The 15,729-nt window shown below is 35.0% G+C and overlaps 1 protein-coding gene across 12 annotated transcripts in view; it reads left to right on the plus strand.

The window, feature by feature from the left end:
* Nucleotides 1-15,729, plus strand: part of TENM2 (teneurin transmembrane protein 2) — a 1,291,038-nt gene that overhangs the window by 418,422 nt on the left and 856,887 nt on the right. For 9 of the 12 annotated variants that reach the window (XM_053907069.1, XM_053907085.1, XM_053907075.1 and 6 more), the window contains 2 exons: nt 6,258-6,332; nt 9,772-10,047. The exons of 1 other annotated variant lie outside the window; for it this stretch is intronic. In XM_053907069.1, coding sequence (XP_053763044.1) covers nt 6,258-6,332; nt 9,772-10,047 — 351 coding nt within the window. The remainder of the gene's footprint in view (nt 1-6,257; nt 6,333-9,771; nt 10,048-15,729) is intronic. 2 more of the 12 variants (XM_053907074.1, XM_019450240.2) reach the window with 1 other exon arrangement.

Consider the following 15,729-nt stretch of genomic DNA (forward strand, 5'->3'; position numbering starts at 1 on the left):
CATACATCTTTCATTTATTGATAAGACAAGCAAACAGCAAATCATAGAGAAGAATTACTACCGTATAGAAGAATTGAACACATGATTGATAATTTAGTTGAATTGACAGATATACAATCTTGCACTCAGTAATTAGAGAACATGTGTTCTTCTTAGATACATAGAAAATACTTGTAAAAAGTTTATCAGTTTATAGAACAAGTTTCAAAATTATTCAAAGGTTTAGTAACATAAAAATTTTGCTCTCTAGGCAAACAGAATTAAATTAGAAGTCAAAAACAGAAATAAATACATATCACAATACATTTGGAAACTTAATAAATAGGTGCAATAGATATGTAAAATGTTTATATCTAAACAACAATGAAAATGCTATGAATCAAAACTTGACAAATATAGTAAAAGTGGTGCTTAAAAAAATTTATAGTGTGAAATATTCATAATAAAAAAGTAGCATGGCTAAATACTGATGATGTAAAGATTCAAATTTTAAAGATATGGAAAAGAATCATTGAATAAACTCAAAGGAGGGGAAAAGAATAATTTGTATATATAAGGGTAGAAGGTAATAAACTAAAAAACATACAGAATCAGAAAAGCAAAAATGTGTTTTTTGAAAGACAAAAGCAGTCATTGGTGAAAATCCAGTTAAAATAAAGAAAATACACCAATCTATTGGTGGATATTTAGGTAGTTTCCATGTCGTGGCTATTATAAATACTGCTGCAATAAATATAGGGGTGCATATATTTTTTAAAATTCGTGATTACATATTCTTTGGGTAAATTCCCAGTAGTAGAATTATTGGATCATGTGGTATTTCTACTAAGGAACATGTGGTGTGTACACACACACACACACACACACACACACACACACAGGAATATTATACAGCCATTAAAAAGGATGAGGTGTTTTTTTTGTTTTTTGTTTTTTGGTTTTTTTTGTTTTTTTTTTTTGGCCATTTGTGACAACATATATCAGTCTAGAGGACATGAATGAATCAGACTGAGATAAACAGATGACATATGATATCACTCGTGTGAATTAAAAGCCCCCCATACAATATAAGCAAACAAAAAGCAGAATCAGACCTATAAATACAGAGAATAAACTTATAGTTCCTATAGGGTAAGGGGTAGAGGGGATGATCAAAATAAGGAAAGGGGATAGGGAGATACAGCCTTCCTATTATGGAACGAATAAATCATGGGAATAAAAGGTACAAAAAGGAATAGTGTCAATGATATAATTATAGTGTATGGTGAAAGATGGTAGCTACATTTTTGGTAAGCAGAGCATAACACTAGACATGTTGAATCACTATACCATACATTTGAAATTAATGTAATGTGGCAACTATACTCATTTTTTTTTTTAAAAAGAAAGCACAAATAAGTAATGTCAAAAATGAAAATAAAGACAATATTCTACAAGTATAACAAAATTTAAAAGGATTCAAAAATACTTGATAACTTTGTATCAATCCATTTGAAAATATAGATGAAATGAGCAGATTCCTAGAAACATTGATTGTTCCAAAACTTGTAAATATTGATTGTTCCAAATATTGTTTCTGAGTTGTAAAATCAACTCAGAAAATAGAAAATGTTAACCCTTAAAAAAAATAAAGTTTCTGCTTCTGTAAGCTGATGATCATCATGATAGCTATATTTGTTGTAAGGTTACTCTGTGGCAGGCAATGTTTTAAGAAGCATTTTTATAACTGCGTTGTCTAATTCAGTGCTCACAACAACCCTATGAAGGTGGATGCTATTTTTATGTTTATTTTATAAATGCATAAAATGGGGACTCATCTGGGGCGCCTGGGTGGTGCAGTCGGTTAAGCGTCCGACTTCAGCCAGGTCACGATCTCGCGGTCCGTGAGTTCGAGCCCCGCGTCGGGCTCTGGGCTGATGGCTCGGAGCCTGGAGCCTGTTTCCGATTCTGTGTCTCCCTCTCTCTCTGCCCCTCCCCTGTTCATGCTCTGTCTCTCTCTGTCCCAAAAATAAATAAAAAACGTTGAAAAAAAAAATTAAAAAAAAAAATGGGGACTCATCTGAAGAAATAGTTCTAAGAATTTATGTTCAACAAGCACTTTTTTTTAAACAAATTCAGGAATTTCCACTTTAACCCTAGCCTACCTAGTGACAATTTTATAGGGCTGCTGTCCTAATTAATTTGAAAATTGCATGTGAACGCATTTAGAACAGTGCCTGCCACACCATGAGGTCCTCAGTAAATGTAAACTAATCTGGTAGTTGTTCTCAAACATAGGACAGCCAGACCGTTACTGCTAACTCACTATTGACTTGTATTTATTTATTTATTTTCTCTCTCTAAAAGCAATTTGTTTGAAGAGGCAGAGTCTCATGAGGTCAGATGACTATACACCTTTGTAATGCTGTTACGTAGGACAACTGATTTACATAGTTTTTAATACCGGAATTGGGTTTTCTGTTTTGTTTTGTTTTGTTGAAATTTTCATCAGCAGAAAGGAGTCTCGAACTAGCTAGGTTACTGGGTATTTCATTTCTATTTATGAACTGGCAGTTGCTCTGAAGAACTTTTTGTTGTAGCTGCTTTGGGTTTTCCAATTTGGGCTTTGTTCAGTTCGGAACAGTGAAAATGCCACCATACCAGAGGAGAATGCCACATTCACCTTTCACTTTGAAGTCACAGAGAAAGCTTACAGAGAAACGGAGGATATTGGAAACTCTCCTGTCGTCACTAACCATTTTAATGTTTCCTTGATTTAGAATGAGTTTATTGACATGGGGATGATTCTAGTTAAAAATTGTGAAAGTTGTGACACATCATGCATTTAGATGGAGATGTTTTCCCCTTTTTTTATTTATTTAAATTTTAGTTTGTTAACATACAGTGCAGTATTGGCTTCTGAGGTAGAATACAATGATTCATTACATACAATACCTAGTGTGCATCACAATATTCTCTTTAGTACCCATCACCCATCTAGCCCATAATTCATCTGAAAGTTTAGAAATCTCAAAATATTAACATTTTAGTGCTATATGTAAAAAAAATTATTCTTAAAGTGCATTTTTGAAATCTAAATAGTTGACTTAATTTTTTTTATGAGTAATAATGCATGTATACCTACTCTGTAGTTTTAAGCTACAGGACTTTTCATGAATAGTTTTGTCAACATTTGGGAAAATATCTGAATATGTAAAATCAGATGAACTTTAGAAGGGCATTAAGAAGGAGTTTATGTGAAGAATTTTAGTATACACAAGTATAAAACATTAAAATTCATAAGTAGTTTCTTCACTAGTTTTCAAAATTTTTATCAATGCATATACAGATATGTAGATTTTAGACTTTGAAAATAATATTTTAGATAGTATTGGCAAATTTTTGGTAAGTGATTATTCTTTTTAGCTTGTGCATATCAATCATTGCTCAAATTTCAATGTAAGGTATCGATATTACATATAAGGTAGTAATCTGCTGATACATTTTTATGTTTTATCACTTATAATTGCTATATTTTTCTTGATAACTTTTTGCTGAAAAAGCTTAAGGCATCAGATAAAATTACTTCATTTCCTGTGATAAAAAAGAACTACAACATTGCAATTTATATCCTTTTCTTAAACACTTGTTAGAAAATTTGGAGTTTATACTTATTTCTGACTTGAAAATGTAGACTCTAACATTTGCTCAGGAAAAGTGACCCATGTTTATTTACAAGAGATTTTCTTTGTCTTAGGATAAATGATGCTAGAAAAAGGCCACTTAAAAATGGATTCAATTTTTTAAAAGAATCAATATTTCATATTAAATAGTAAAGATAATTTATTGTAACTTTATCTTCAGAAAATAAAACTGATTATCAAAAGTATATTTGATTTTATGTTTAATACAATTTATTATTCGAACTATGCTATAATTATTCAAAAGGATATAGAATAACAATTTTTGTGGGAGGCATAATATACACATTTTATGGCAAAATTGCATGACTATATTATACATCTTTCACTTTACATTGAATTTTGCATCATAATCACAGAGTTGAATTTTGCAAAAAAAATTGATGAATTCATTAATTTTCGTAAGGACTGCTCATTAACCTTTTACTTAAATAATTATCATTCCTCATTCAAGTTGAGATTTTCCTGATTCTTGGTATGATGAGTGATTTTTTTTATTGTATCCTGGCTATTACGTTTTGAAACTCTGGCTCTTATTTAAATCTTCTGTTTCAGAAGGCCTCCTCTGCTACCAAGCCAGTGGGAAAAATGAGACACTGAGGCTTGTCTGCCAGGTGGAGGGGAAGGTCCAAGTCCCTCACTTGGCCTACTTTGACAAGGCAGGGGGTATGGATTGAGAAGTGATGCTGTCTTGCCCCTGAGCTGAGTTGGGTTTTCAGACTTTTCACTATGACTCTGAAGTTACCAACTTGGTTTAGAGGGAGAAGGGCACCTCTTTACTACAGCTCCCCCACAAATCCTTCAGTGGTGGTGAAAGGAAATTTAACATTAATTCTTCTCTGACACCAGCAGGGAGAGGAAGGGGTGCTTCATGACCACCCCACTGGGTGGAGATAGAAGTCTAGAATCCCCTTATAGCCACCAATAACACCTTTGTGTGGGGTGTCTGGGAAGGTTTATTCCTACTGGTTAAGGATGAAATTCTGGCTTACCACTCGATTCCATCTGGGGTGTTTGTGGAGGTAAGGGAGGACACTTAATTACAGTAGGCTTTACTCTGGGCTTTGTCTGCTTGCACTGGTGTTTTTAATCTGCAGATTTCTCCAACACCGGGTCTGGGATATACAAGGCAAAAAGAAACTCCAGGGAACTCACAACCATATCCTTCCTCAGGTCTTAGGATCCTAATAGGTCTATCTTCTTCTCAACCCTTTTTAAACTCTTTTTATGTGTTTTTATATGTACTGTTCAGAGGTTTTTAGCTGCACCTAGTGGGAGAAGTAGAGAGAAGTGAGGAATTTTATCTTGATCCAGAACTGGAAGTCTGTCAAGTCATCTTTTGAAGAATCCACCATGCCAACATGTGTTTCTAGTTTTTCTTGTTAACAGGTTAATTATGTTAGATCATGGTAATTATGTGGCCTTGCTTATGATCCTAGTGTTTTTTAGCATCACTTTTATTGACTTCATGGAAATCTGCATCTTCACAAGCTTTACAACTTAATCTCACATTGGCACCATATTACTTTCTGTTATCACTAACTACCTGATGACATAGACGTTGATATGGTGGTTGATATGAGAAGAGATGCTAGCAGTAAGTGGATGGGGATGGGGGGGATTAATTTTATAAGTGATCATTAGTGACTGCTTTCATGTTTTCATAGTAACTCTTCTGTGTGTAGAATTTCATCTCTTAAATTCAGGGGACTTGCATAGTGAATATTTAGATAATAAAAGTTTTCTATATTGTACTCCTCTATTACTACAGTTAACTTTTATCTTCCTGCCCTCATAGTAGAAAATCTGTTCAAATGCTGACATTTCCAGTGCTATTTGTATTCCCTGGTATTACCATGACATGATAATTCTGACTTAGCGACATATGTGCTTCTCCTAGTTAAAGGTTATTTCAAAGTGTGAGAAGTTGGTAAAAACTTAGAAAATAAAGCCATGATCACAATGTGCTGGCATATCTTTCCTTTGAATTGTGTCCCCAAGCACAACTAGTTGGTCAATGGATGACTCTTGATATCTATTGCCAAATTTATCTCTAAAAAAGTTTTGGAGAGGATCTGGGTTACACATTGAGATTATGATCAAGAAAAAGACAACTTAAAGTAAAAGAGACTTCTCAAGAAAGTTATTTTTAAACACTTGTGTTCTGCTATCTTGATCCACCTAACAATTTTTAGACATTGGGGTTCTCTCCCAACACCTTAAATTATACTAAAATTCCATGATGTAAAAACAGATTTTGTGCAATCATTCATCTATAGAAATAGTGACTTTGACCTTGATAATGTAGTATGAGGCCACACTGGGAAGTTTATTAGTAGCAACCATAAAACATATACCTGAAATGAAATGAGTTTGAAACATTATCTACATTCCCACTTTAATGTGATACCAGAGAGATTAGAGGAAGATGGAAGGTATTTCATGAATACTGAAATATTATGACTCTTTCTATCTTTCTGCAAGAAAGTAAAGAAGGAAAGAAATGTTGACTGTTTTCCACTAGAAATCTTAGCTTGGAGAATCACACAATGACTAGTTTCTCTCTTCCATTCAAAGCTGCCATGGAGCTTAATAAAGACATAATTATACAAGATGAATTAAAGCAAAATCAACCTTCCATCAATGAGCAAAGTAAGTGCAAAACAATAAGTTGGCATGGTGTTAAAATTCCCCTATACTATTTACATTCTGAACTGAAGGGTATGACACGAAGGTTTTGTACTGTAAGACGAACTACATGAAAAATGTTTGTCTGAAATCAATGTATATAGAGGAATGTTTGGGAATGGTATGGTAAGAGCAAACTGAAGGGGGCCTGATAACCTCATGGAGCAAATTCATGGTCCCTCCAACTAGTGAGTCCACCACTAGATGAACATCTGTTGGGCAAGCTGTAAAAGAATGAACAGTTGGACCACAGGATGACCTTTCATGGCTCCTTGTCCTTTTCCTATATAGTATTTATCACTCTATAAATTGTACGTTGTTTATGTGATTCTTTGATTAATGTCTCTTTCCCGATTATACTGTAAATGTCATGGGCTCCATTTTTATAAGGCTCCCTGTTATATCCCCAATGCCTATCACAGCACCAGGAACAATAAATATTTGCTGAATGATTTAATAAATGATAGATCAGCTTTTCCTTTCCAATGTGTATGTGGCTCACCGGCTTCATATGTTAAGCCAGCTCACTTAGGAAAGGCTTGGTCCAGAATCTGTCCCAGATACTTAGAATAGGATTCCTATTCTTTGAGTTAGTTGAGGACAAAAGGCACCTAACTAGGAATTGTGAGAAATGGGTAACATTGGCGGACTGTGGTCCTACTGGAAGATGAAGATGAGGAGTTTAGAAGGTAATATTTTTGAGGAGTCTACAGGAAAATTTTTCTGAATTTAGAGGAAAATCTGGCTTCCTGTAAGCCAGTGTGAACTTGGTTACTTTTTCCTGGTGAATTGAGTACAATACCTCCAATTTTCTTTACAGTGTTGTTTGTTTGTGGCTTTGGGGCTGTATGCTTAAAGCTGAAACTCTTGAACTCTACTTTTTTCTAACATTTGTGATTACTTTAAAAAATTATGCAAATTTTAACTGATTTATGATGATCTCAAGTTTGTTTTAACAGAAAAATAATATTTTAATTTCTTATCATCAAGTAAATTTGATAACCAAAGAAGGGAGACTATATTTATTCCATGTATTTCCATGCCCTAGGCTTATTGCCTATTACTTCAAGATTGAAAAGCACATGGGATGCTCTGAAAACTGAGGCTTCTTTTCCTCTCACAGATGTTTCTCTTTTCCTGAGGAGGTCTTTGAAGCTTGTTCCAGATAATGAGGTGTGGGAAAACCATCAGGAAAGTTGCCTTAATGCATACACACTCCATTTCAAATGGAATCATATAGCTTAAAATTCCCACATGTGGAATAAAAACATGTATGTTTTAGTTTGACTTGTTTTCTTTTATTGAAGGTAAAGGAAGCCTTATATTTCATGCCTGTCCAGAGCAAACATGAGCTCTAAAAACAAGATGGGAGAATGTTAATATTTAGTTTACTTAAGAATGAGATAATAAAAATAGAAAAGTATTTTAATATCAGACATACATGAACTTAACTTTTGTTTTATAGACTACCAAAATGGAAATATACATTTTACTGTACAATTATGAGACAATACCTAATTACCGAGGATGTAAACTGGAACAGAGTACACTGGGCAGAACAGCATTTGGGACCATGCTGGTGGCAGTAAGGATGTCCCTCTTTCCTACCCAGGTAGCAGGAAGTTACCCCATTCCCACAGGAAATTTTGCTTGGGTTAGCTCTCCAATGAATAGGTTTCACTCTTCAGAGACATTTATGTATAAAATTGGGTTTGGTCCCATTTACACAGCTAAAGAAGGCTGTGGAACATCAACATATAGTAAAGAACGGAAAGTAAAACCTCAGAATAAAAATATATGTCTAGTACAAAGTCACACTAGGTTAATACAAACAGCTGTTGAAGGCTTTTTAAAAATGAAAGCTAAGAAATAACATCATGTATTTGGAGTATCATAGAGGAGTTAAGTTATATCATAAGTTTGGGGATATGATTGATAGGGACTGGCCCTAATATAATCAATGTACATAACATAAACCATGGCTTTGGTGTTATTTATAAGGTTTTTTTCACTTATAGCATTGAAGTGCATTTCTTCAGTGCATTTTCCCCCATTGTCCATAGCTTGAGTAAAGACAAAAAAAAAAAAAAAAAATCAGCTTCATATGTCAGTAAATAGAATGTACCGCATGACTCCATCTAATTTTCATTGAAACCTTAAAATGTCTTTTAAGAAGCTGTAATAGTAAAGCACACACATAGATAGAGCATTCACTGTGCCAGAATGTTACAGGCTGTTTTTTGATTGAGATCATTTCACCTTGTAGAATGAGCAAAGGCTTGGAATTGGCAGATTAGCGGTGTATCTTGGATCTGCCACTTGCCTAAGCATGACCTTGGACACAGTATTTAACCTCTCTGAAAAATGCTCAACACCTAAACTGTTGGGCTATTATGAGATTTAAATGAGATTGAAAGCCTATCAACTGCCTGGCCACATGCCCAACACTGGTAACATATAAACGTTCAATAAATGCCTCTTTGCTTCTGCTTCCCATTTGTGCACACATTCATGCTCCATAGTTGAAACCTACTTGTGGTTCTAAGTTGTGTGAGCAAACAGACATTGTTTAATATCATTTAAAAACATGAGGACTGACTTTTCATCCCTCAGATGCTGAATTAAATAATACATTACATAGTTTATTTAAAAAAAAAAAAAAAAGTTCGGTGGGTATTATCACATAGAAGATACACAGTGATCCTGAGAGGAATTTAAGAGATTAATACCCAGATTTTACAGATGAGAAAACTGGGGCTCAAGGAGTAAGAGACTTGCCACAATGAGACTTACCAGTGGGAAGCTGGGACTGGTACCCAGGTCTCCTGGCCACCACTCACATTTATTGGAGGATTAAGGTTCTTTGACACGAAGACAGACTGCTCAAGGATCAGATCCATGTTTTGCTACAATCTAGATGTGTGACCTTGGGTAAGTCACTTAAATTCTCTGTTCCTCTGTTCCTCAGTTTCCTTACAAAATGATTACATAATATTATCTTCTTCATTAAGTTATTGTCACCTATAAAAATGTAAAATAAAAGTTGCAAACCAAAAGATGCCCAGAGCTAAGAAAGCACTTGGTATATATTAGCTATTATTCTAAATCCAGTATTTTTTCCAGCTACGTGTGCTACCTAGACAACAGTAAATGCTGTAACATTTTTGAAGCAAAAGCTGAGCATTCTGGCCTAGGATTAAAGTTAATCTTAGATGTTTACTTTTTTGTTCTCAAATGTATCCCAATATCCTAAATACTCATGCTCATATATTCCTGTATAACATGGGAATCTGATATGTTTTTTGGATGGGAAAAGCATCCATCTGTTTTTTGTAAGAATACATTTTAACTTTGTAAAGCATTTCACAATTTATAATCGGTCTCTCTGTTGCTGTCACCTTAGGAACTAACTTCACCCTTGCGGAATTGGGAATGTGTGAGCCCTCCCCACACCGAAGTGGCTACTGTTCTGACATGGGGATCCTTCATCAGGGCTACTCTCTGAGCACAGGGTCTGACGCCGACTCCGACACAGAGGGAGGGATGTCTCCAGAACACGCCATCAGACTGTGGGGGAGAGGGATAAAATCCAGACGCAGTTCCGGCCTGTCCAGTCGTGAGAACTCAGCCCTTACTTTGACCGATTCTGACAACGAAAATAAGTCAGATGATGAGAACGGTAGGCCTGCTTCTTAAATACCTTTTAATGTTCTGGGTATGGCGCAATGTGGCGTTTGGGATGTCTGTGTTTTAATAAAGAGGAGTACAAAACCATTCATTTTCTTTGAAATCGACCTTGTCTACCCACTCTGAGCTCGGGAAAAATAAACCGGCAAACCTCAAGCACACAAGAAATGAGGAGAGAATTTTAAAATCACATTTCGATGATAACACAGTATTCAGCTATAGTCAGTTGGTCTTATTAGCAAGTAAATTACATTGCAAAAGAGGCAACTTGATAAACTATGACCTATACCTAGGAAATGTCCTCTTGCCACAAGTTTCTAGGTCTTCGTATTGATTTCCCCTTCCCAGTAAATGGCAACCCGGGTTATTTTTTTTCATGAAGATCTCTTAAGAATCCTACCTTATCTTAGACTTTCATTTCCAGGCGGCAATGCCTCATATCCGTATTGAAGATCAAACCTGGAACAGATGCTCTGGAGTTTAATAATGACAAATAGGAAGAGACTTGTCTTCAAAAAAGTATTCTCTTCTGTGTTCACTTTCCTCCTTGGTACCTATGTAGGTTAATGGCTTCCCACATCTTCTGTCACAAATCACTATTGCTTATCCATCAGCTTTGTAGATGGGTTTTAATGAAACTTTGAAAATTAAATGCTTCCGATCATTAAGCAGTAAATATAGGGAAGCCTCGGCAAGTCATTAAAGAGATAAGGTGCTTATTTCTGGATTTCTTAGTGACTCAGAACTGTGTTTAGTCAAAAACATCTCTTAAAAGATAAATTGCATTAGGTACAGTTGATTTATGAAGAAAACATCAAATGCTATGCGATTTGTTATGAATATATTGTGTGTTTGCGGAAAGAATTACCATTAAACTGTTTACAAACAGATCAGTTAAGAATGTTTATGTAAAATATTATAAACTTCTACTAGAGCAGCTTTAAGTATTTTCTTGCATTTAAAAGAAGAAAAAGAAATTCACAGGCGGACAGCTTGTTGTGAATGCAAAAGCATGGCTAAATATCGTTTAATCTCAAAACTGTGTTGAAAATACATCATTTCCTGGGTAAGTCGCATATATCCAAAAAGATGTCACTCTGTTGCATTTTAATTTGTGTTTAATTCGGAAATAATTTATTCTATAGTGGGGACAAGGAGATGTGTCTTACTTATGCCTCCGTTCGTGTAGCTAATCAAGGTGCACACTCAAGGAAAAATCTGTACTTGACTCATTTTGAATTTTAACAAAATTTTTGACACTTGGCACATTCAACACTCTAAGGCACTTATCTGATAGGAAATTACTTTTGGAAGTTTTCATAAAGGCATACATTGAATCCATTTACTGATGTACTTTTTCAAGTCTGTGTGTGTCCAATACTATTTAAATGGAAGTAGTTTGATTGCTTAATAAATAAAATCACTTGTTATCCAAGCATATATGGCACATTTTAACAAGGTCTTTTGGCAAATCTTCCACGGTGGTATTCTCACTGGTCTCGTGGGAACCATCTCTACAAAATTTAAACATGTTGGTAGAATCTGCACCCTCTCTTTTAAAATCTATATACATGTTAAAAACTTAATAAAGAGAGTTTTCTAGTGAAACAAAGGGAGCAAAAAATGCTTGCCTTGAATTTACCTAGAACTGTTATGGGTAGGAGAACTTTATAATTAATAATGTATTTGGTAGACCAAAAGTAGTCTCTTTTTTCCAGTATTCTTTAAGGCATCATATATGAACAATTTCCACCTTTGGGGAGTCTATATAAATCCCTATATATGGGTAAAAAATAAACCCTTGAGTCTAGTGTCTCGAGATTTTCCTGTAATGCTAGTTATAACGCAGTCAGAATTGCATAAAGAAATCTGTACTTGAAAGTACTGAGAGACTCTTTTGTGCCTGCATCTGGCAGAGCACAAAAGAGGTAAGGAAGCCAGAGTTCAAGCTTAGGCGTTAGAGGGTTATTTTAAAAATGTACAGATAAAATGTATGTCCTTTTCTCTCTTTTTTAAAAATTTTCAACATTGCACATATTCCCAAGATGTACATAATGCATGTTCTGTTCTCATTTGGGGCCAAAAATAAAAATAAGAGATTTTGCACATCCCATCATAAACTCATTAAGCAAATAAAAAGTGAGTTGTGAGCCACTCTGCAGGCTGAGGTGTTAACTTCAGTAAACTTCTCGTTCTTTCTCTTTGACAAATTCTGTTTAGCTCACAAAGAAATCAATGCATTTTCACATGACTGATTTTATGAAGTTTGGGAATGTATTATCATATAGATTGACAGTTGCCCCACTGGTTCCACACCACAGCGTGGACACTTACAAAGCCATCATTAATTTCTCACACTTGTACCCTGCAATGGCTTCCTCCATAATAAACACGCTGTCCTTCAGAACCAAATCAATAACCTTTTAGGTATGCCTCTCCTGAAGAGGAAGTTAAAGAATCTATACTTTGAGAAGGAAGCTCTCGGATTCAATTTTAGATTTTAAAGATAGGTGCTCACAAAATGAATTTTTTCTTTGTCTCCCATATATTTTCATTTCATTTTCAAGGTGGGATCTTGGGGGTAACTCGATGTTCACAGTGCTTATTTAAACATTGCACTTAAAAATTCCAATTGTGGTTTTGCTAAGCAGAGTTAGAATGCAAAAGCAGATCTCTAAAACCAAATTCTCTTTCTGTAGTGTGACACAGGTAACCAACCTTCAGACTCGTGTAATAAAAGCCTTTCCTACCAAGAGTTCTTCCTGCATGCTACTGTGACAAAAATGATCTACTAGTAACCTGGTAACTTGAAAGTCCCATCACACTGAACACATGATAAATTTGTTCTTTTTTTTTTTCCTTTTTTTTTTTCCTTTTTCTTCACAGCCTTGCATCTTATACTCAGTTTGGCCACCAAGTTAACATTGTGTTGGCTTTACTTGCTTTAAATAAATACAGCTCTCAGGCCCATGTGGTTTTATCAGGTTCTTTGACTCTGTCTTTAAGTTAAAGATGGCATAGTTAGAAATGGCAGTGAGAGTTCAGAACAGCAAGGCCAAGTTTTTGCTGCTGTGTAATTTGACTGCATCTATAGAAATAGCTTTCTCAGTGACTTTAAATTAGAATCATCCCTTTTTTGGGGTAATAAATGTCCCATTTAAAGTATGTCCTCTCTTAGGCCCTTTGTATCACCTGAGTTATGGAGAAAATGGGGCAGTCACTAATACACAAGAATAACTAATTGCCTCTTTAAAAATGCAGAATAGCACACACTGTAAAAAATTCGGTCTGTGTACTCTTGACTCCCTTAGGCAATATCTTCACCTTGGGGACTTAAAAATATCCTTGAGTGGGTTTTTTTTTCCAACATAATTCTAGTTTTAGTTATTTTATTAGAAATCCATAAAGAAAAAAAGAAAACTCAAAGGAAAGAAGCTTGTCTGTGGGACAGAGAGCCAGAAATTAGAGAAAACTAAATCTTGCCTTGGATAAAGAAGAAAATTAGCCTTCCCTTTACCTTCTCTGTTTCCACCCAAAGTAAATAAAGACAATGTTCATTTTCATTTCTTGTCAATTGGGAAATTTATAATTCTCATAATGTACTTTGAGGTTGAAAATACAAATGTTGGGTTAATTTCATTGCATTTTGCAAAATGCATTTATAAAACAAGCTGGCTCTTGGCACATAATGGATTTGTGTAAAGTGTGTTTGGGGAACATAGGTTGTATTAGATTGTGAGTCCTGTTGGCAGAGGTCTGCAGTGTTCCTGTCTCTTCCTGAGGGCTTGAACACACCCACGTACTCTTTGCATGTTAATTGAGTCCGGAAGACAGAACTCTGAGGGGAGGAAGGATTTTTCCTTAAAACCAGGAACAGTATCTATAGGTTATTGCCACCAACCGCAGTGCGTTCATTCATCATGTGAGGTGAGTTTCTCAAGTCTTCTTTTCTCTTCAGCCCCTAGATAAATTCGTTAGAGTAGCCTATATGTATGCACATGTAAGACCTGCTACCAGGTTTCTCTTTCTGCCCCACTCTATTATGCTTGCATACTCTTGAATTTATTTTGTGTTTTATAATCCACTGTACTCCTTTCTTCTTCCTTATCATTGCACATATAAAATTTACAGAGAATGCTTGGAACAGATGTAAAAACTTACTATAAGCACCAGATAATTATAGCCAAAGGCTCATATTTTGCTCTTAAAGTTGGGAATAAGAATAGTAAATGAGCTACAGAAATATAGTAATACTTGACTGTGCTTTCGATGTTGATACAGGGATGATTTCTTTTCCAGCCAAACTTTATAGAAAAAACCTTCCATGGAAAAAAATACTGTCTCGATTCCTTAGAAACAAAACAAAGGAAAACAAAAAACATGGAAGAAAACAAAACAAACTTTAAATCCATTTTGATGACAATTTGGAATACCAAATTGTGTTTTTAAGCTTTCTTTTTTTATGCTTGCAAATTTGAAAGAGTAATATTTGTAAGGAATGTGAAATGAATCGTCCATGGATTGAAAAATAAAAGACAGGAGAAAAAAATATCACCTGTCAAAAGATTCTTGGTCTACTCCTATATGAAAGGATGCTATGATTTTAATATCTGCTCAATTCCCTAAAAGTTCAGATATTAGAGGCACCTTATTTTGCAAAAAGTTTGTTAATGAGAGTCTTAAATATATGGTTATCACAATGCTAAAATACAACTGATAATAATGTAGAACCAGATGCAGAATTTAGGAATATCACATTGTCACATCGCTTGGTACATTAAAAAGAGGGACTGATAAGTTTTGCAGAGGGACCTGTCCAAGACTTTAAAGATTTAGGTTTTTGGTAAATGGAAGCAATGCTTACGTTACTTGAAAGTAGAACAGAGGACTTGAAAGAGTGTCAATACTGCATGTTCCAGATTATAAACTTTAGTGGCATGGTTTTTAGTTATTTATATATTTCTTTCTTTCCTTTGGTGGTTGCTTTCATGTTTGTTAATGCTCCCGGGGGCTATCAAGGAATGGCTCCATTCAATAAATACAATAAATAAAATGAAGCACTAAGCCTTACTTTTGGCAAGGGCAGCCTGATTATTACACGTGTAATCTCTAGGCCTTCGGGGAGACATTGGGCTTGGTGGATAATCATTTGGTTTTAAGCTGCTGAGTTCCTGATATCTGTACTTTCACTTCAGTTATGCAGCAAAGGCAGTCACTGGGTGAGAGGCAAACTGTTCTTGTCACTTCACCCCCAGAAGCCTATTCACTCCGAAAACTCTTCACTTTTTTGCGTATTGTTCAGTCACTTTTTAGTTTAGTTGTTGTTTGTCAAGGTTCAAATTAAATTTAAATTTGGGAGAGAGATGCAATCACGTATTAAAGCTGTAAATAAAATGGGTTAAAGCCAAGGAAGTTGATAGTATAAATTTTCTACAGACAACTGTATCCGGATGAACCTGTGCAAAATAAAATGTGAGGCAAAAAGCATTTGCAAAGGTGTATGCCAAGTAAGGAGACATTTCATTTACCCATTCTGAAACTAGGACACAGTGAGGGGAAGGAGAAAATTTCAAGTAATAGATTTGTAAGCAGGATAGAAATTGCAGATATGTAGGTATTATGTACAAATGCTTATACCTGAAGCTAAAAATGTTACTTGTGATTTAATGTTTAG

Source organism: Panthera pardus, unplaced genomic scaffold (genome assembly GCF_024362965.1).
Source record: "Panthera pardus isolate Hobbes unplaced genomic scaffold, ASM2436296v1 HiC_scaffold_2, whole genome shotgun sequence".
NCBI lineage: Eukaryota > Metazoa > Chordata > Mammalia > Carnivora > Felidae > Panthera > Panthera pardus.